Below are 23,198 nucleotides of genomic sequence, written 5' to 3'. Positions count from 1 at the left end.
CCAGCTTTTCCCAGGGGGAATGTGTTTCCCCTGCCTAAGCCTGGACTTGCATGTTCACTGTCAATACAGGAAGGCCAGCTTTTAAAGCATGCCTGGTGCCACTGTTAGCTTCCAGTGCAAGCCCCAACAGGAACCACAGGCAATGTCTGCAAGGTATTTTCTGCTCACTGAATTGGCAAGTTCTCTTCCATCTCTAGATGCAGGGTACTTGTAGACAGCTGGTTTTTTATGAAGTTTTGAGAAGGATTTTTTTTTTCTTTTTTTGTTTTTTTAGGCCAGTGATGTCCTTCATTACAGTTTGCCAAATATTTTGGATTCTAGAGATCTTTTAGAAACAAAGGCCTGAGCAGTACCGTGCTTCAGCTGCTCTTAAGAATGTCCAAGGTGTGCTTTGGTGGTGTAATGCTATTATCCTACTACCTTACACCTGTCAGGCATGACCACATTTTCATGCAGGAGGTGACGACATTCCTTCTATTTCTAGGATAATTAGAAATACTAATATTCAGGTGACTTTTGGTGTATTTATACTATGCTTTTTTTTTTTTTTTTTTTTTAGCTGGCAATTGTCCTTCTTTCATCTGCTTCATTCTTGGACAGTTGACCCATGAGCTGTTCACTCTTATGTCTGGTCTGAAAGAGCAAATGAAAGGTGTATGTGATTGATGAGCAACTGTTATTTAACAAGTCTAAACGGTTCTCCTGTTGTTTTAACAACAACTTCATCCATACAGTATGAACATTTGCACACAGTAGTCTGCTTCTCTTTAGACTCTTCAAATTCATGGAGATTTAATAGCCTCTAGAAGACATGTTTACCTCTAGAAAGCAATTATTTGTTGATATAAATGGAGATGTTATTAATAATAGCTTAATGTTCTCATGTGTTGAGAGTTTCACTGACACATTTATTTATTTACTTACATTGAAAATATTTAAATGTACAAATCAGTCTTACTTCATCTTACTAACAGCCATTCATCAGGGACTAATTGAAAGAATTGTATTCAGAAGGAAATTCCTAAGAATTTCCAACCGAGGGGGTGCATAGGGAATTTTTATGTCAGAAGAAGCAGTTATAATTCTGCTGCATCATCCCTTTATTCATCAGGATAGAGGATCTGAAAGAAGAATAGAAATGTGACAGAATCTCACTGATTACCAACCCTGGCTGACCAAGACTGATGCAGTATACTTTTTTGCTATGATATAGTCACTATACCCTAGTTCTATGTAGGGTGCTGAAGACAGGACAGCCTGTGATAAATCATGCACTAACTCATGCTCAAAAACTTGCCCCGGAGATCTCATAATGTACATTCACAGAACAGGTACATAGAGGGTATTAGAAAAAATAAAAAATACTGCTGTTGTAGAGAAATGGATAAGAACTGAAGAATTAAGAATTGAAAGCACAACAAAATACCAGTCTTGGTCTTTGCTTTAAGCATAGGAGTAGTCTTGCTCTCTTACAAATGTATCCATCAGACCCATGGCATTCTTACAATTATGAAAAAAGCAGGTTTCACGTCTTGAGGCTATTCATATATGCAGTCATACATAGAGAATCAATCTACATTTCTGTACAGCCTCAATGGATCCCTGCCTACAGTGGAGGCTTCATCACAAGGAAGGCAAGAGTGAAAATATCATGGGCGCAGGTTCACTGGCATGGACTACAAGGATCATTGGCACCCTGAGGTCAAGTTCCATAGCCGTGTATAAACTGATAAACATAATATGAACAACTTTTTATTAAGAAGTATTCCTATAAGAAGTTTCACTTGCCTTTAATGAAAGATACAATCAAAATGGGAACTTGATTTCCACATCCTCATGGGTTTTCCTTTTTTCTCCCTTTTCAGACATTGAGGAGATATCTGAAAGCAGTATGATACTTTCACCAAGTCCCTTTCTAATGGCAGCCTTTGGACTCTAAAAAGTGGTTAAAACGAATGAGCCAGTTTTTATTTATCTGTTTCTATAGACATTCCTGGAGTGCTGTTTGCATTAAGTGCAGTTTTTACAAACACGGGATTTCGTATGCTAGTGAGAGCATGGTGCACAGCTGTATGTGGTGATGTGACTGTTCTCACATTTGTTTACTCTAAATAGTCTTTATCTGATTAGTCCTGATCGCTCTGCTTTAGTAGCAGGCCTGAATTTCCGAAATAAAAAGACCTGTTAGCTGTGGGGGGTTTAGCTCATCTGTGCTGTTTCTTCCATACCTTTGTATTACTCTGATTTCCAAAGGTAGGGATTTGTGAAGGATGCTTAGAACTCCTGAAGAGAAAAGGAGATTAGTTTGTAAATATAGTTCTTGAAGTTGTTATTCTCTCTACCTTCATTTAACTTGCTCAGAGAATTAGGTAACATCTCATTAGGAAGGTTGAAAGGGAAGTGATAGCCAGTGTTCCTAAATACGTTTGTATTACAGAGCAGCAGGGAAGGAAGGTTAAATCTTGTAAAGATTTCTATTCTCTGCCTGAACAATGAGTGCAGTGGCCCAGTGATGGAATTGTGTTGAATGACAGTGCTATTCTTGATAGGGCTATGGTAATTGTGTGGTAAAATAGCATTATATTATTAATATTTTTTAGGCCAGGCTGATAATTATTAGCAAAAATATTGTAATATATGGAAAAACTCCCTATCTTTTATTCTCACATTCTTTAATTGGGAAAAACTAAGATTAATAACAGACATTGAATAATTACAGGATTGAGCTGGAAAATGAGAATGCTTCTGGGCAGCAAAAGATATTTGAAGTTTAAAGTAAAAACTGTGGCGGCTGGATATTATATTTCATTGAACTGCCACTGGCACTGATGAACTAGATGGTCCTTTTCTCTTCCAGAGTTCCTACGTCTCTATGCCAGACTATGGGATAAGAGGACACAGCAAGACAATGTTCTTTTCTACTGGAGAACAGGGTATTTTCAAATGAGAAGGTGGAACCGGGGACAAAAAAGCAGAAGTTTTATTCTGTATTTCATTAAAGTTATAACCACTTCACAATGGTCAGAGAGAGATGCAATTTTTGTACTTTTCAGGGAAAGAGATTTAGAAAGTGGGAGGGCAGGTTTCCTTCATGGGGAAAAAAAAAAAAAAGATGATAAAAATAAATCCAGCCAACAGTCTCATTTCCTTCAGTTTTCCAGCAATGCAAATGTTTTCACATAATTATGTTAGTGATGCAGTGTCTAGACTTCTCAGATGGTTTAAAAAAAAACACAAACAAACCCTGGCATTAATTCTGAGAATCCTAAAAAGCTAAGTCATTATCACTGTGCTATAGCTCATGCAGTGATATGAAACCACAAACAGTCAGTGAAGACCAGACTCTGGAATCCTTGCTCATTTAAGACACATGGGTTAGCATTTTCTTGCATAAGACGTCCCATTGAATCTCACTTCAGCAGGCTGCCGCGGTGTGAGTGCTTACCCGCATATGCTGGTGCAAGGCTTCTGCAATTTGGCTCTCACCTTGATTGAAAAGGCTCTGGTCCTTCTTAGGAGCATGGAGGTTGATGAAATAAGGAAAGCGATCTTTGATTCTTGCAACAGATACACATTTATATAAAACCGAAGCAAAACACCAGAAAGCAGCGTTTGCACATTGATTTTATAAAAGGCCTCTTCTTGAACATTTATTCCTTGCTCATTGACCCCTGTCCTTAGTAAGCCTACTAATTCTGAGTAAGTGTTGTTCCAGGTTTCAAAATCTACTGCATACTTACATGTTAATGTCTCATTTTGTAAATTCTTTCTGATTTTCTTTATACCAGGAAACTTACTGAATGTTGATCATGTTATGTAAAATCTCACAGTACTCATAGTGGCCAAGAGAGTTAATGTATATCCAGTAGTCGCCTTCTCATCACAGCTGTGTTATTTTATAGGCAACAAGGCCTATAAATAGAACTGTACTTTAGGGTGGTTTCTTAAACTTTCTGTTAATGATGACCTTCAGTATGTGGCCAGTCTTCTGGCGGTGCAATTAAAATTGTTTGGTCTTGCAAGAAGCACTCTTTCATGCACTGTCTCGGTTGAAATTCAGTAACTAATACCTGGTGTAAGAGATGTTTGATATGTATAATCTCAGCTGTTAGGCACTTGCCTGACTCTGCATTAGCCAGGGCCCAAGAAAGGCAGACCAGAGGCTTGCTAGGGCAAATGAATAAATGGACATTACTTGTGCCATAGTCTCAATGTAAAAGCTCCTGCAAATTCTCTGCAGGTCACTCAGCTCTACCTTTGACTGGTAAAACATATTATCCTACTGCAACATGCTCCCTCACTCTGCCTGGTGCAGGCAGCTGCCTTCCTCCTGTTCCTTTCTTCCCCATGCCTGCCACCTTTATGGGTTTAGTGTTTGCTGCAGGCTTAACAGGAGTCTAGCTGGAGCCAGGCTGGGACACCCCACTGTTCGCAGATCTGTAAGAACTGATGTTGCTCTCTGAATTAAACATGATCCTTCTCACAGTTTCGTTTTGTCCCCTCAGCCCACCTTCTCGTTCATTTGTTACCTCCTTTTATTTAACTCTTTGTAGCCACGGAGGGCAATATCTGAAAGGAGAGCAGAAGTGTAAGTGTATACTACTACTCTCTCATTTTCTAGCTATATATTTTTTCACATACTTAAGCAGTTTCAAAAAGGTAAAAACAAAAATCCCACTGGACAAAGTGTGAGTAGAATTGTTAATGTAGCATATAGGCTAAACTGGTGCCCTGATAAGTGCAGTCTGAATCAAGCAGTCAGGGATTGTAAAGCATGCGTTATATTATAATACTGCACATCTTCTGTCCTGACAACATCCATTCCTTATACTGTATAAAGAAAATAATAGTTTACAAACAAATTAAGAGCACTGTGCCACCAGCAATGTATCTTTTTTCTTTCTGTAGTAGAAATTATCAGCTTTTAAAGGATCAGAGTGCCAAAAAAGCTCACTTACACCCTCCAGATCCATCATCTGTGCCTGTAGAGTCACTATTCATTTTACTGTCAGAAATAAGCAGTTTCTACTTTTAGACCCACAAAACCTGTACAGTTGAGGAAGAATGAACAGTGTTTTCCTCTGCCTTGCACATACTTTGTTGAATGACCGATCACATTAGAGCTCAAGAATCGTTAATCCTGATGGAAACATATGACAAAGAAAGAATGGATTTGGATTTTTCAGATTCTCTCATTTCAGTGCTTACCATACTAATATTTAGTGGAATTAGCTGGGTACTGCCAAGCTGAGCATGTGAGTCATGCTGTCTCTCTTTCACATGTACATGTGGATAAAGAACTTTGGTGAGTGTGGTTCATGGAGAAAATAAATCTCAGTGATGGTCTTCTGACACAGATGTCGTCTTTGTTTGCCATCCACCTGCTTCCAAGTTACTTTAGTTTCTTGAGATAGATGGGAAGCCATGTGTACACTGTGTGCATCTACAAGACCTGTGGTGCCCATGGAGCTGCATCACTACAGAGTCCCGCAGCTCAGGGATGTCCTTAGAGCAGAATATTCATCCTGGGTGGTCCTAGGCAGGGTAAATACAAAATGTTTAACTTCTTTTCTTCTGAATCTCACAATTCTTTCTGAAGCTCTTTTCTACTTCCCAGCATGGGCAACACTTGCTCCAACCCATCCAGAGCACATTGTTTTACAAAATAGCCAGGTAAAGTGTCTGGGGAACCCAGGGAGAGACACCCAGTGTGTGCTGGGTATGGAAGCTACTGAAAAGCCATGTTCAGGAAGCTTTCTGCTAACAACCAACTGTGACTATTAATGACAAGAAATTCAACTCTTGCATTATCCAAAGCCATTGATGTAAGTACTGACACCGACATTGTGCCTTAGCACTGTATAATCTTTAATGTATTTATCCTTTGAGATCAGAGAATTAGGATTATGTAGTTCATAAAGGAAAGAAATACATGTGAACTTGATTGAGCTAACGTCAGTTATAACAAAAATTAATCTGCCCTCCTTTTTCATTATACTGTTAGTAAACAAACTAAACTAAAGCAGCTTCACAGTGCTAGGCTTCCCGTGGTGAAAACAGATCCAGCAGGGCAGACACTCCTGAATTCATAAGGTCTCAGCTGGGACTCCCTGTGTATGTGAGGGGACTTTGATGCTTAAGACCAATTGTGTATCTCTGAGAATTAAGCCTGAGTTGTTGTTTATAACTTTGTGAGACTTTTTACAGAATCATAGAATCACGTAGGTTGGAAAAGACCCTTAAGATCATCAAGTCCAACTGTAAAACCAGCACTGCCAAGTCCACCACTAAACCATGCCTCTAAGCACCACATCTACAGGTCTTTTAAATACCTACAGGGATGGTGACTCAACCACTTCCCCAAGGCAGCCTGTTCCAATGCTTGATAACCCTTTTGGTGAAGAAATTTTTCCTAACATCCAATCTAAACCTTCCCTGGCGCAACTGGAGGCTGTTTCCTCTTGTCCTATCACTTGTTACTTGGGAGAAGAGACCAACACCCCCCTGGCTACAACCTCCTTTCAGGTAGTTGTAGAGTGCAATAAGGTCTCCCCTCAGCCTTCTTTTCTCCAGGCTAAACAACCCCAGTTCCCTCAGCTGCTCTTTATAATATTTGTTCTTTAGACCCTTCACCAGCTTTGCTGCCCTCCTCTGGACACACTCCAGCACCTCAATGTCCTTCTTGTGGTGAGGGGCCCAAAACTGAGCACAGTACTCAAAGTCCTGCCTCACCAGCACCAAGTACAGGGGGACGATCAGTTCCCTAGTCCTGCTGGCCACACTATTGCTGATACGAAAGAAGCTTCAATGAATCCTTAAGTCAGAGTTTAGAGACTGAGAATCAGTTCCAAGCCCTGATAACATATTTAATTGTTGACCCGGTTACTCTTTCCTGAAATTATGAGGGTATCTTTACATTGATAAAGATAAATATATTGAATATGTTTGGATATTCCACTGAAGGACATAATGTGTGCACCTGTAATACAGAGCAATCTGCTGCTGTGTGGTCAAGGGCCAGCTGTTAAGCAGCAGTACTTCTCTGTAGGATTGAGCTTGACTAACTTTTACCAGGACTAAATTCTTTGCCAGAAAAAACTGTGACTTCATTTATGCCGTTGGTACCACTAATTATGTGGGCCCACATAATTTGTTTTAATTGTAGAGCACTAAATTACCATTACGGTGGACATTTAGACAAGCAGAATATGTTATATACAGAGGAGTTCTTCAGGGAGTCTGGCAAGTAACTAGACAGCTTTGGTCTCCAGCAAATCACCTGCTGCTTGGCTGAATTCAGTTAAAATGCGTGCAAAAAAATTAAACCGGGAGGGGATGGGGAGGTTGGAGTGACTGGAAGGACCAGGGCAAGCAGAGGTTGGCCAGGGCCACCAATCACACTCAAGTCAACAGAACAATTTCCTCTAAAGATTGTGTAGCAGTGAAGGAAGCAATGTGAAGTAGTCTGGCAAGTAAGATCAGGATCTGCCTCAAGAGGAAAACAGTAACAATAGAGGTAAGAAACCGCACGACTACCGAGAGCGGTGCTAGCCGAGTCAGCAAAGACACCAGTTAATTCCCCGACAGTTTCAATTGTCATGCTACAGAACTCAGTGCCGAAGGATTTTGCAAGAAGTGGAGTGGTCTGAACTAAAAGGCAGTTCAATAATTTGATATTTGTGTATTAAAACTCAGATGTGTTTGTGTGTAAGGTAAGAGAATGGCAAACAACTGCATCTTATAAGAATCTGAGCATTGATCTTCTGCTGGCTTCAGGGAAGAACTCTGAGGGAGTCCGACTTGAATGAGGCCACTTTATACTTTAAATTAATACTTTTAATTAAAATCTATATAAATTTGTCTGAGTGAAGCTAGCCTGTGTAGGTATTTAAAACCCTTGTTAGGTCTTTGCAGAACTGTAAGAATGAGTGCTTCAGGTGAATGTTAAATATTGACGCATTTAGAACAATGCTACACAGCAGATGTCATCCCAACATGTGACGGCAACATTACAAAGCATAATGAATGAAGCGGAAGCAGCTCTGAAACACCCTGCTGTAACATTCTCATTAGCTCCTAATCCGTAAGGCAGGAGAATAGCCCAACTGTATGGACTACAATAGGGATAGTTGGCCTAATGTCTTTGGTGGGTTAGCACTCATAAAAAAACTATTGAATTCAATTCTCTTTCTGAAGAACAAGGAAAAGGAGCTGCAGAAAATCATGGCCTGATACAGGCACACAGACACTGGGGACACTCCTGCGTCTTTGCTCAAGTTAAGGAAAACACTGTGAGTTTTAGCAACAATATTGTAATGGCTTTCAATACAGTATGTTGCAAGTGTACATTCTATGTCACCTATGTTCCTCACTGTTGGTTTTCTTCTAGAGAAAGCAATTTCATTTAAGTATTTTTTTCTTTTACTTGAATGAAGACTTCAGAATTTAGCTGTGGGATTCTTAAATATGCCATTCTCATTCCCTAAGGCCTTTCTCCAGCACTGCTGCAGAGTCTGCACCCCGCTTCACAATTTCATAATGCATGTTTGTGACAGGCATATCAAACCATCCAGTTAGTTTAGAAATGAGGTGAGAGAGTCCTTTAAATGTAAATTTTACTATAAACAGCGGAATAAAATCTTGCAAGCACATCCTAGCTCTGCCAGGAAGCAAAGCTATATTTAACTCATTTTAAAATTCGTCAAATACATTCTGGCTGATTCAGATCTTCGGTGTGTCTTTGAAGATAACACGTAGTGGACATGTCACACAGTTAGTTGTGGGATTGGGCACATTCTGAGATTCTTGTCAGTGAAGACATACAGTTAGGACTGGATTGCAGAAAGAAAAGTACATATAGATCAGATGACTTGATACTTTATTTGAAGATTTGAACAATATCTGTTGCATTCAGTTCAAGAGCTTTTTAAGAAGTGCTGTATATAAAGAGATTAGTGCCACACCAATGGTGAAATTCACATGCACTCCTGAATTTTAAAAAAAGATTGTCTTGTAGTGCTTAGGAGAGACAGTATTTTAGAGAAGCTAATACAATGTGTTGCTATAATAATAATTTGCAGAAACTTCAAAATGCACAGAAAAGATCTCTGGATATTAACAATATGCCATAAGAATTTAGCTGGGGCTTCTGTGTACAAAAGGAGAAACTCCCAGACATATCTTTCTCTTCCTTTATTTTTCCTGTCTTGGATTGCACCTCCTTGTATCTTCGTATCCCTGTAAACTCAACTGCTGTTATTGGGTCAAATATAGACTGGAATAAATCTGTCAAATTTCATGCTTCATTTTTTTGTAGGTGTCATTAGATAAGATCAATAAATTCCAAAAGATTGTGTAGACCATGTTTGTATCTGTAAGCACTACATATATGCTGCTATCGTGTCTCTTGACTATTTTTTGTAAGTACAAATAGGAATCTCTCAATTTTAGAAACCATGTGAACAGTCTGAATCTATCAGCAAGATGTTTGCTATTGCCTATATTCAGATATGACCTGACTTTGAAGATCAAGAGTGTAATTTTTAATAACTAGGTAATTCCTACTATTGCCTAAAATCCTTAATTAAAAGAAATAATAGGCTGTACACTAACCAACAAACACCAAACAGGAAATTGAAATAGCTTCTAGTGTGGTTTTATGCATCTTGATTGTGGTTTTCTAATGCTCATTTGCCTTTGATTTGTTCTAGTATATGACTGCTGCTGCACCTATGCAAGGGACCTACATTCCCCAGTACACTCCTGTGCCTCCAACAGCTGTCCCTATTGAAGTAAGTTTATCTCCATCCAAGAAAGTAAAGTGAAGGGGTTGCGGAACTCTGATCTGTTATGCCTCCTTGCACCTGTTGTTTGAAAGGGGCCTAAAGTTACTTTATGGAATGGTGGCTGGAAGCTTCCAGTTTTTGAAATTAGGAGTGCACATTCCTTTCTCTTTTTCTTTTCTTTCTTTTTCCTTCTTTTTTCTCCCACCTCCCCCCCCCCTTTTTTTTTTTTTAAATTATGTGGAAGGGCTCTTGTTTTGCATTTGTTTTGTTGTACAGCAGGACATGGAATAAAACATCAGTGATTATGACTATTTTTTCCCCATGTACTTGGGAGGGAGATGGGAAGAGACAGGAAAACAAACCCAGCAGGCAGACCACGAGCCCAAAAGAGATTCCAAGAAAAGAAGATTGCAAGAGGGTTTGATGCAGTCCTTAGCAAGTATAGGTAATTGCTGAAACATTTAGCCACCAGAAAAAGTGATTGAGCAATGGAAACCTTCCTCTTGTATATACAGACGTGGAGGATGCTGCACTGACTGAGTGCTTTTCATCCTTGAGGAAGGATTCGCTCCCTCCCTCCTTGGGGCTGAGTCATGCTGATGACAGTCTAATGAGTAAGTATTTACTCAACCCTGTAGACCACAAGCTGCTGGGAGAGCATCAGCTTGGCCTCCACTTTTGTGAAGCTTCATAAGAGCCGCTGAGCACAGCGGGAGGAGGGAGCCTTGGCATCCTCGTCCCTGGGTGCTTCTCTTTGGTGCTACCGTCTTTTATTAATAACTCTTCCCCTACTCTGGAGTAACACGAGGAATGCCAGGGTCTCTGTATCTCTGTCTTTGGCTGTGTGGACTTTGGAGTTTGTGCTATTACTACTCTGTGCTTTGAGGATGCTGAGTTAGTGGTACTGTTGGCATGGCTCCACCAGCAGCCAAGTGGACTCATCCTGGTTTCTCCTGGTTCTTTGCAATTACTGAGATGCCCAAATGAGGTCCCACAGGAAAGGCTGCTACTCTTCTGTCATACTTATCTGGTCGTGTTTTAGTCTTTTTTGCCTCAGGATAATTTTGTCCTGAACCCTTTTTTTTTCCAAATGGGCCATGGCTGCCTCTTTTCAATTGCCATTCTTAGGTATTAAACTGGGCAGATACAAATCCAAATTAAAAGGAGATGGTGGGATGGAGAGTGGCTCATACAGCAGTACTGGCTGCATACTGTGCTGGCAAGTGCAAATGAGAAATTAGTTAAGTCTTCCTGAGCCCTCCTCCCCATCACCCACTGGTATATTCATGCCTGCTAAAGTAACATGATGTCATAATTATCTACTATAATAATCAAAATATTATCTGAATATATAGCCTGTCTTGCTCTGATCCAGTGATGATGATTATTGTTAATGTTTATCTGTATTCATGTAGCATCATGAACCAGGACCCCACTATGCTGGATGCTCCACAAGCAGAGACCAAAAAATACAGTCTCTGCCCCAGAGAGCTTACAATCTCAAGATGAAGTGGACAAAAGCAGAAGGATAAAGACAAGGAAGTAGACAGAAAAAGATAATGCTGACAGTCTGTTAAGCAATAGATATGAAGAATTTCTGAAAAATGAAACCAATATTTTTAAAAGATAATTTAAAATAAACTACCCGTTGTTTACACACGACTCAAATGAAAACAAAGCAAGTGCTTTGTGCTCCCTCTTCTGGCTCTGTTGTGTGCAATACAGTAATAAAGCATGTTCCCTGAAGAGACCTGCTAGTGTTAGTCATGTGGCCAACACACCAAACATGAGAGTAAAGGAAAGAAAATATAGCTTACTTTGAAAGCATACAAAAATACTTAACTAATATTATTCAGACTGTCTAAATAGGATAAGTAGTGCATAATGTTAAATTCACACATATCAACTTTTGTGTCTCTACTTACCTATTTTTTTAGAAAATGTATAAATAAAATAAAACTTCATTAAGGCTTTGACTTAACAGATAAAAGTCTTTAGTGTGAAGTAAATTTATTTTTTAAGGGAAAATGCATAAAAGCACTGTGAGAGGCGTGCAGTATTTTTCTGAAGTGGCTAGAATTCTGTTGGATGTGTAGTAAAGCAGAGAGTGGTGGGCTTAGATTCTGCCTTTATCGCGTTGCAAATCAAACAAAATAAATGGGAACTCAATGTAAAGTTGAGGTAGGTAAGTGAAAATCAGAAGAGCCATACATGTGTTGTAAAAATGACAAGAGGTAAAATCCAGACTCCACTGAAGTCAGAAGTTTTGCCTCTGGCTTTGAGTGGACAGGGAGCTGCCCTCAAAGGTGGAGGTATTTTCCGCTGCAACCTGTGAGAGCAAAGTCCTGCAGGGGCTCGTACGATAAGGAAGCTTCTTGTTGCTGGATTAGCTCTCTAAAACTGATGGAGTTTGTTGTGTTAGCATGTGGTTCTGCTATCTCAAACTCTCTCAACCTCTAGAGAAAGAGAAGAATGGTGAGCTGGTGCTGAGCTCTTTATGTAATTTGCTGCAGTGAGTAAAGTTAGTAAGTTTTTCATGTTCCATTTTGATTCCCTAGGGTGTTGTTGCTGATACTTCTCCACAGACAGTAGCATCTTCATCACAGGAAGCCAGTGGTCAACAGCAACAGATGACAGTGGAAACATCCAGTGATCATGCACCTGCATATTCTTACCAACAGTCTAAGTAAGTAGGCATATGCTTTGTAACCAGAAGGTTTTGTTTCTTAATTAAAGTGGGCCAAATTCTGCTCCCCATTTCAACAATATAAATTCTGAGTAGGTTCGTTAAGTTCAGATGAATTCTGGATCTATATAGCAGTGTAATTAACAAAAGGTTTTGGCTGATGGCCTCACCTTGGCAAAATGTCCTTGAGTTCCTGCCTGCAATGATATTCTCACTGTCTGCTGCTTTTCTCAACTCAGAAGGATCTCAACAACTGCGTTAACAGTCATCACACTGGGCTAAAGCAGCATCTGGTATCAGAGGTTAAAAAGAGGGCTTAAATTTTGCAGTGGTGAAAATATTGGCATGGTACACTGTAAAGGTTCCTCTCTGGAAGCGTAGCTAGTGAAGCAGTATAAATTGCCCCAAGTTGGTATTTGTGATTCTGGAAAACTGGTGCACTGCAGACACTGAGTGGGCAGGAACTGGAAATGGAAGAAGAAGGGATAAGAAAGGGATGGGGAGAAGCATTGCTCTGTCTTTTCCCTGTCTTCTGCTCCTTTTGTTTACTTCCAATGGAATACCTTGGAAATTTCAAAACATACACTGACAGCTGGATCTAGAACACCTAAAGAGTCCCTTCATCTTCAGAATAATCCTCAAACACTCCTCTTTGCCACCATAAAACTGGTCCTCACAAAGGGAAGGTTACTTAGTGTCACAGTACTCACCAGGACTGATCAGTGTTGGACAGATTCTAGGAAGGAGCCCAAACCCAGTCCTTTATTAACACATGTATAATGAACGCCAGCATCACTGTGAAAAGATAATTACACATTTTTTATCTTGGGGAAGGAAGTAGACAAATAGTCAGAAAAAAAATATGTTAGCTATGTCAGTCAATGCATTATGACATAGTACTTATAAAGATATGAGCTAGTATAGGAAACATTAGAATTATACCAATCTGTCAATTGCTTTACTTCATTTTTGACCTCTGGAAGTGGCAGATATATTTACTTGTCTAACATATGAGTAACAAATGGTTTCAGATCACACAGTTTCCCTTTTTGACCACCATAAAACATAAGACCTCACTATTTCTTATGTCACACCCATATTTTTTCTCTATGTACATATTGCAAAAGCAAGTGTAATCATAAGCTTTTTGTTGATGCACCCAATCGGAGACATAGTCTAAGCATGTGTATCCCTGGTAGCCATCAGTCTCTCTAGTACCTGTAAATAAATGATGGCAAAATACTTCTAGAATATAATGGGGAAAGAGAGAACTATATATGACCATACCATCCTCTTGGCTTGTTTTGATGATGGTGTTCTGTAGGAGTTTGGAGTTGACCATTCCCGTGGTCCAGTTCCAGTTCCCGTTCGCTTAAGCAGAAGGACTTCGGCTCAGAAGCCCTCGTAAGGTAGCTGTAAGCAGTGGATTCTGGCATTTTTCCCACATAGGAGGGAACTACATTGCGATTCTTTGTTGAAATGGGTGCTGTGTTTCTTGCCAGTGTGGTGAATTCCCACCTTCTCTGAGAATGAGATCCCTCATCTTTCCTTGTCAGCTACTGCCTTTTTGCAATGATAGATACACTTCTACTGGCACTGGCATTTACTTTTGGAAGAATTTCTTTCTTTTTTAATCACACAGGCAGATCCACTACAGATTTTTCATTATGATTATTTCAGTATTTTTTTCTAAAATGTGCCCTCTATTTATATCTGCCAGTTGCAGGCAGAAACGCAAAGTGTGGGAAGCTGTAGAAACAAACCAAAATATACACAATCTCTGTCTTAAAAAAAACAACTTCTGCCAGAATATTTCAGTAACCTTTACTATAAAACCAAGTGAAGTTATTTTGTAATTAAAATATAATCTTATTAATCTGCTCTTGGAAGAGCACATTTATTAAGAGTAAGCATCATGCCCAATATACAACAGCTGTTTTCAAAGCGAGATGAGAGGAAGTAATTAACATGACCGGACAATGATTTTGTCAGATATAGGCAAAGGAAAAGGAAGACACTATCAAATTATTTCATAGGAGCTTATCGGTCAGGAAAAAAGTTACAAGAATGTATTTCACTATTTTTATTTTCTTTGCAACAATCATGAAATTGCAGGCAACGAAGGAGAGGCAGTGTACTCAGAATGAACTCGGTGGTATAAGGACTCTGTACTCTCTCTCTTAGTAAAAATAAACCATGAGACTTAAAATTTAAGTTCCACCTTTTTAATTGGCATACACATTCTATTACTTAATATGCTGGCTGCTGTATTTGTGGATCCCACCCATAGATGTTCAGAAATGATAACTTCATATCAAAAACCTGGCTACCTGTTGCGTAGCAATATAGGAGAAACAGCCCTTGGTTTCTGCACAGAGGACTCTAATTTACAAGGAAATCACCTTAATTATTTTAGACCCATATTCTCTATTTTCCTTTAATTTTGCACATAAAAGTGAAATCTATAAAGTGGAGATAAATGGAGATCCCTCCCCCTGAAAAGCGTACTCTCTTACCTCTAAGTAAAACTCTGCAGGACAACGTACTCTGATTTTAAATGTGGAAAGAATTACGTTTTTCTGGAGACTTTTGTGGGCAAACTCAACGTGAGGTCAGATTAGTGTGTGTGCTGTGACCCTTTGGTGGAATTGGTCTTTCACACTTATGGTGGCCACTGGATCAGAGGTGCAGTAAAACCTCAGGAGGTGAGCAGTCCAACTTGAGTACTCCTACTGGAAGATATGCATAGAAAACCCTTAGAAAATAATTGATCTTACCTGCCACATAAACCTGTTGTTACATTCAAAATATTAATTTTCAGGCTTCACGCAATGAAAAAGTTCTTTGGTAAATTTAATATTTAAAACTGAAGTTGGTTTTATGTTTACCATCCCAGAGAAATAGTTCTGTGGCAAATGTTATGTCATCAACATTCTTCACAATTTAACTCCTAATATTAAAATTAGTTTAAAACTAAGCAAGGCAAATGCATTAATGCTTGCAAAAGGAAAGGTGCTGGATTTTCTTGTGTTGAACTTTGGTTGGAATGGGATTTTTTCCATGCAAGTTTTGAGGACTGTAGGAAAAGCAATAGCTAACCCTTAGTGATAGCCCTAGACATGAAACAGCGCTTCATGTAAGTTCTAGGTCTCCTCAAAGATCTCACATAGTCTTGCTAAGGTAAGTTTGATGTGACATATCTTTAAATGACATGAAACCTCAAAAACACAATATGAGAGTTATCCTCCGTAAGAAAAAAGTTGATAGTTTAGCTTATTCTCTGTGCTATATTTAGAAAGATTTGACAATATGTGGTCAACAATTTTATTTTTCTAATTAATATTATCTTGAATGTTTCTACTAAGTTAGCTATAACTGGCTCATTAAGCAGACTGCTCCACAGCCTAACTGTTCTCACCATCAGAAAATGTGTTCTTTTTAGCAAATTGGATGTATCCTTTTATTGTAATCTTATCCTTCATTTTATTATTAGTATCCAAAATAAATAGTGCCACTTATTATTACAAAAATATTCACTCTCTTATTGTATTACTCTTGAAATATTTACACAGTGTTAAGCCACGTATTCATCTCATTTCAGTATAGTTAAACTGCCCATTAAGCATAGCATTAAAAAAAGTAAATTCATCTGCTTAGGATGTGTTAACGTCCCCAAAGCAGGAGTTCCCTATTCCTGCCTGCCTATTTTCAGCTTAGTGGTGGTATCATATTTAAACAGCTGCAAAGTTAGTTTAGCTTGGATAACTTTTAAAGGGAATTGGGTCGAAAAAAAGGAGAGGAGCCTATTTCAAAGTTGTTTTGACTTAATGACCACTTTAATTCAATTGTTTTTACAGACAATAAACAGGACTGAAGAATGTCGGTCTGAAATCTTTGCCTTGAATGGAGAAACTTCACTGAACAAGAAGTTGGCTTCCAGTTTGCACAGGCGTCAAATGAATGCTTTTTTTTTTCTACCTTTCCCAACGAAAACAAAACAGTGTTTTTATGTGCTGTGCAAATGGTTCCGTCATGTAGTCTGACAATTGTATTTTTGCCTTTTTTTTTTTTTTTAAACTAAAGAAAAAACCCAGAGGAAAAGTGCTGGGTTGACATTTCATCTGGACGAACATTTGAATTCAGAATTTACCTGGAGGTGTAGCTAGATTATCTTTTTTTTTAACAGAAAAACTGATGATGTCAAGAGGGAGCAAGTTGAGATGAAAACCAATTGTCTTCCTCGAAAATTAAGCTACTCTTTTTCTCTCATTTTATTTTTCTTCTTGTTTTAAATCTAGAGTGTCTTTTGGGTTTTTTTTGGTTTTTTTTGTTTTTTTAAAGAAATGTTTAGGTAAGGTTTATCTTGAATCTTAATTGCCTTAATTTTAAGGACGTCAAAGGCTCTCAAGGCAAGCTGTCAACGTCTTGTTAGAAAACCCGAGAATGAATTGAAACTGCTCACACCGGTGCTGGTGCAGAAGTTTAATAGACTGAGTTTTTGGGGTGAACAAAAAATAAACTGTACAGTTTAAAAGAAAATGATTTTCTTCTTTTGAAGAAAAGTTGATGATAAAGGAACTGTGGCAACTGAAAGGATTGGAAAAATGCTGGGACTTTTATGAACTTTGTCTTAAGTGTTGACAGAAAAAAATTCTAGAAGGCTAAAGCATTTTACAGTAAAGTTATTGAATTGAGAAAAAAACTTGCTGCATTATAGAGAATGCAGGGTTTTTTTCTTGCAGAATGCAGATTTTTTTATTTACAAAGCGTGATCGCTAGCAAAAGCATTAGTGCTTTTTATCTGCAGTCTTTTTTATGAGCTTTAAGAAGTTTTTAGTCTGCTTTGCTTGTCACATTGCAAAAACCTAGCTTAAGAGCATTAAAAAAAAACTTAAGTAGATAGGAGCTTATGGTCAAAAAAGTGCAAAAAAAGCAATAGATAGAAGAAATTGTTGACAATTTCTGTAGTCTTTCCTAGTTGTGAACAAATGCAGCCTATGGATGGCCTATTTTATACCAAAGATGAAGTGACACCCTAACGCAGTCCAGAAGATAGAGGTTTTTTTCTTTTTTTATCTTTATTTGACCTACATGGCCGGACCAGTTCTTACTTTCTTGTTTGTTTAAACTATCTTCCACTGGTGTTTTACATACTGCATGTTTATGGTGGAAATTTCAGAATAGTTGGTATTAGAAGCTTGTTGATGGCGTGCTTTGGAGAACATCCTAAAGCACGGGGGAGTGGGTTACCAACTAATCTGTCCAGGTGGGCTTTAATTTTGATGAGTTTTTATGTTAAATTGCCTGATCTTTGGTATTTCTACTGAAACAACAGTCTTCCTTCTGAATTCCAACATACCGCAGATTCATTTCTTCACCTCAGTCTTTGTCATCGTCCAGCATGCATAGCCACCTTAATTCTGCGTTTGTTTTTCAGTGATGGGTTTGAATTGCCAGTTAGATGCAAGAGAAAGCAAACTTGATCTTTGTTCTCATTTTAGCTCTCCCATACAAGCAGAAATGTTGAAAATGACTTAGCATTGTCATGCAGGCAGGAAGTCAAAAATTATTCTTCTCTGCTATGATTTCTGTTGTCTTAATATGTTGGCTGACAATCACTAATTAGTATGATTAGGCAAAAAAAGACACTAACTAAACTGAATCCACTGAAACCTGGTTTAGGAACAACACATTTTCTGTTGAGAAATCTCGATTATGGCCCTTACATTTTTCCAAACAAACAAACAGAAAAGGTGAGAAGCAAGTCAAAAGACGATTTTTTTCCTTAAGGAGGCAGAAGAGAAGCAGCATTTAAATATATACATACATACACATATATCTATATGTAAAAATTAAACCAAACATTTTTAAACTTTCCTCCGTCCAGAAGAGAAGGGAAGCTTCATCACATTTATTGTGGTGCATTAGAGACAGGGTATCCATTAAAAGTAGTGAAATTAAAACATATATATTGGATCAATCCGATTCAGCTGCCCAATTCTAAAAAGAGATCTGTGTTTCCCTAACCTGACTTTTGGGGGGAAAAGAACACAATTATTTTTTTAAATTGATAAAACAAGATCATATTTTTTAACATAGCGGGGGGGGAGGGGGTTTCCCAAGTAAATGGCTGCTAGATATGCAACATAGAAAAGAGAGAAGTGGGAGTTCACGTGGTTCTTCACCATAGGAAGAGGGCCTGATTTTCAGAAGTGGTAAAACTTCTGCTTTCTCCAGAGTAGTTATTGTTATTCAACACTTCTGAAAACCAGATGATGCCAAAGTTAAAGTACAACAACATCCACAACATGTTTTCAATTCAGGAGAAAAAAAACCACAACTCTTTCTGTTTCACATGCTGTCTCATTACTTGTTGCTTTTTGAGAGTGGCACTTGAATTTTGTCCTTGGATAAAGGTTCCCTCTTTCTTTGGAGGGCATATGAGGGAAAAAAATCGATCTAGCCTTATTTTCTTCCTTTCTACACGTACTCTCTTTCTGTCTGTTTCTGAATTCTTTATACAAATAGAGATAACCCCAGGCACAAGTCAGTTAAATATGAAATAAACACATTTGTTTGTGTTAGTTCTAATGCGACACACAAAAAGTCTCATTTACTATCAACAGTGAGGCTACAAGGTAGCTACCATGTGGCTGATGAATATGCTGAGGTACCTTCTTGTTTCTATTCAGAACTCTGCTGCTTTATTTATACATTCAGAAACATTTTTCTTATTTTTTTCAGCAAAGTTAAACTATCTCAGTGGTTTTTATTAAGCCAGACAGGCAACACAATATCACGATGCCTGTCACTTTAAAGTGTTTTAAGTGCATTCTGTGTTAGAATTGTTCCCTTTTTTTTTCCATGCTATGATGTTTAATAGTGTTCGAAATCAAAAGAAACAAAGCAAAGAAGTAGAGGAAGAAGAAGAGGAAAGAAAATGGATCCCTTAAATACAATTGATCATCTTACTGATCCCCAAAAAAACAGTGAACTGGTACTTGAATGGTCTATGAATTCTAAAGAATGTGAGCCTTGAGTATAAACAGTCATAGATCATAAGGTAAGGAAAAAAAACTTACTTGGAACATACAAAATGCTCAGAAAGTGGTAACTTACTTGTAAAAGTTAAAGATGAGATAAAAGAGGACAGTGGAAGAGCAACACACTTGCTGCATGGGTGTTGTCATAGGACAGGAATACTTGGTGGCCTCTGAAATCTAAAACTGTTTTTCTTTATGTTCTGGCTAATAAGATTTTTTGGAAGGTTTATTATTATTATTATCTGTTTGAGTTTCTGTTTTCTTTTTTATTTTTTTTTTATTTTTTTTGAAGACCTGAATTTGTAAAGTCGATACCTATGTCTGTCTTACCAATTTAGCTTTAAATATCAGGAGGGTTCCTGAAAGGTTGCAGAAACAACTCTAGAAGTCTGAGGCAATGGTGCCTGGCCCAGAGGTCTAGAGGTAACATCAAATCCATAAGCTGAACTGCGTATGTACTTTCCATCACACCTGAATTCTTGTAAATAGTCAAATCTGGATGTTCAGGTTTGGTATTTTTGTTTTTACCTTAAAAGACAAATACAGAAGGGGTGTCAGAAAAATACGAATTATGGCTAGAAATTCTGAATACCTGGGCTTGTCGCTTAACATCGAGAAAAAAAAAAAGGATGAAGTGGAACTGCAGAGAGTATTATATTTGCAGGTGCTGACCCGAGCGTAGATCAGGGCACTGAACAGTCTCGCTGTTCCCAGTGCGATTGCTGAGGGACTCTTCTTCCTATCTGGCTCTACTGCTGGTTTTGTAAGCACTTTTCACCTGTGACAGTCAGGCCTCAAATTGTGAATGTCCTCTTCTTGCCTTCCAGCGAAACAGACTCTTGAAATGTCCTTAGCTTGTGCTTATTTGTATAGTTCTGTTTACCAAGAGACTGCCTTGGTTGTGTTGGTCAAGTAATCCACCGTAATGCAGAATGAGGCATATTTGAGAGCAATTGCATCACATTGTATCATCTTCTGCCATGGATGCACGCCCAACTGTGGAAGATAAAGGCTGGTGATTAGAGAAGTGAGGGCTTAAACTTTCAATGGGCAATGGGCTGAAGCATTCGAGTGGATTTTTACTCAAGTAAAAATCAAACGGAGGGTGTTATTTATGTATGTATGTGTACCAAAACTCAGCAAATTTGAGGAAGCCTGCATTGTAATAAAGTTTATTTTTAATATGTCATAGTATTTGGATCTATATTATGTTGTTTATGGTACTGAAGGATGAGACTGATACTGTTTAACAAATTGCCGTGCTTCATGATTTTAAGCTTGATGGTGCTCCTCATGCCGCTTCGTTTTAATGCTGAGGTTGACATGAGCAAAACAGGTTTAGGCAGACTCACTGAACTCCACCTATAGCAAGAGTCATGCTAAAGAGTGATAATGTGCTTAAAGTAATGAATCAATCCATTTTTAGTGATGAGACCAAATGTGCTAGCTGAAGATAGTGATGTTTGATACACACATGGTCAACATTTCCTTTCAAAACTTTATTTAACATGAAATTGGTCCAGATATAAAAGAAGTGCCCTAGGGTAAGGGATTTTCCTGGTCTTTCTCGGTAGCCCATGTGAACTACGAAAACAGTCACGGTGTGATGGAAATGCAAAACAGAAAACAACAGAAATGCTGACATTTGGTGTATTAGTCTTTTCTGTTTGATGACGATTGACTCTAGTAACAATGATTCCTTTCATTTCTAGTACACATACACACAATCGCGCACGCACACTTTCTCAGAAGGAGGGCTGAGTGAGCGGCAGACTTCTCCCCTCCCTCAGTTGGAGCAGATTTCTAGAATCTCAGCAAGCAGCAAAGATGCAGCGTAAGGAGAGTTATTTTCCCCTTAAAAAGAGCACCAACTTTTTCTATATTGCTCCTGTCTCCCAAATAGGCTAGAGCGCTGTATGTACCCCAGAGATTTATTCACCTTTGTGCCTCAAAGCAGGCAGAAAGATCCTTTCTTCTCCCCTTTAGTAACATGCTCTTTGTTACAATTAAACAGAAAATTATGAGAGAAAAGCTGTAAAAAAATAAATCCCAGTATCGGTTTAGCTTTCCATGATGAGAAGAATTCTTGTGTTCATTTCATTTGTTCAGTTCAGTTGTTAATTCCCCAACAGTGAGAGCTGAGTTCCTTCACCTTAATAAAAATGTGTAATGAAGTGAAAAATGTCAGCCTTTGACAGGTTCACTAATCCGTTTTTCCTTGTAGGGCCAAAGCCTGCAAGGTGTAAGCACCTTCCAAGATCTGGATCTGTTGTCAGTAAGAGAGTATCTGCCCAAAATTAATTTTCTGCCTTTAAGTGTCTTTCTCTTGGATAATAATTTTATGAATTTGGCAAAATTTACAGTCAGTTATATTTTTAAAAACCCAAAAATACAGCCTAGAGAAGAGAACATGATGTTTATGTAACTAAAGTATTATTAAATATGCTGTATTCCAGAGTGGAAGAAAATTCTACTATCTTTTGGAGGCAAAACAGTTTTATGTAAAACCAGGAAGCGTACAGAATCCATATAGGAATTTTTAATTGTTTTCCTTTTTAAAGGAGAATCAAGAGATTCTGTCTGTAGGAAAAATCAAAGCAGCTTTGAAAGCAGATGAACTTCCTATCAAGAAAAAATGCATCACACAAATGGGATAGAGGTTCGTTAAAGCCCTTACAGACCTCACTGTAGCCAAAATGTAGAATACAGAACCTCTGTGATACATTAAATTATGAATCTTATTTATATGGGCATCTGTGTGCTGATGTCTCAGAATGTCTTTGAAAGATCTGTACTGCTATGATTATTTTTTTTTTTTTTGTGTTTTCCATTTGTACCACAATCCTAATAGCTGCCATTTTCCCACTCCTGGGGCTTTCTGTAGATCAGTGGATGTTAGGTTTAAACTTCTGTTTTCTTTGATGAAGCTTTCAATAAAAAAATAAAGAAAAGAGCTGGGTGACTCTGTGTTCTTACGGCACCTTTCTGCAGAGGCTTCCCGAGGCCGGGGCTCTTGTGCTGAGCACAGAGGGAGCGGAAAGGCTTTGCAGCAAAGTCTGCCTCCTCCGCGTCTTCACCAAATGGAAGGAGAGAATCGGAGAGACAGGACGGCTCTGTTGCCCTGTCAGTGGCACAACCACCCGCGTGTCGGGAGTTCAAATACAGGAGAAAGTTCTTCTCACCCTGAGACCGAGTGTTTAATACGAACAGGTATCAGCTGTCTGGGCTCTCAGCTGAGCTCACCTGCTAGAAGAACATCGCCTCTTTCTGAGGCTTATTTTAAAGAGTGACTTCAGGGCAAAAGTTGCCACACAGAAGACAGAAAAACTTTATTTACGGAATAAGTACAGCCTAGGCAGCAGTAGCGCAAGCCATACTTCATCTGGAAAGGGAAATGGAAAGTAAATTGCCTCCTTGGCCACATCTCACAGGGAACAAGAAAGCTATTTGGCGCACTTCCCCATGGCTGCTTCAGTCCACGACCCTCATGTTGCCTTGTGCATTTCTCCCCACGAGGGCCATTTCTGTGATGAAGGCGAGGGTGGGCTGGAAGAGTCCAGTAACTCTCCTCCCAGCCAAGGAGCTTTATTCACAGATTGGAAATCACTGAGTGCTCCTTTTTACCTACCAGGAGCATGACTGTCTCCTCCAGCACTAAACATGTTTAGTGGGATTGCCTGCACA

The 23,198-nt window shown here is 38.7% G+C and overlaps 1 protein-coding gene across 10 annotated transcripts in view; it reads left to right on the top strand.

Moving 5' to 3' along the window:
- Positions 1-22,465, top strand: part of RBMS3 (RNA binding motif single stranded interacting protein 3) — a 720,759-nt gene extending 698,294 nt beyond the window's left edge. For all 10 annotated transcript variants that reach the window (XM_054815906.1, XM_054815907.1, XM_054815905.1 and 7 more), the window contains 3 exons: positions 9,711-9,791; positions 12,344-12,471; positions 16,329-22,465. In XM_054815906.1, the coding sequence (XP_054671881.1) occupies positions 9,711-9,791; positions 12,344-12,471; positions 16,329-16,335 (216 nt within the window). In that variant the 3' untranslated portion in view covers positions 16,336-22,465. The remainder of the gene's footprint in view (positions 1-9,710; positions 9,792-12,343; positions 12,472-16,328) is intronic.
- Positions 22,466-23,198: the final 733 nt, after the last annotated feature.

Source organism: Grus americana, chromosome 2 (genome assembly GCF_028858705.1).
Source record: "Grus americana isolate bGruAme1 chromosome 2, bGruAme1.mat, whole genome shotgun sequence".
In the NCBI taxonomy this organism is placed as follows: domain Eukaryota; kingdom Metazoa; phylum Chordata; class Aves; order Gruiformes; family Gruidae; genus Grus; species Grus americana.
Note: the sequence above shows the minus strand (reverse complement) of the source record. Positions and strands in the feature narration are given on the sequence as shown.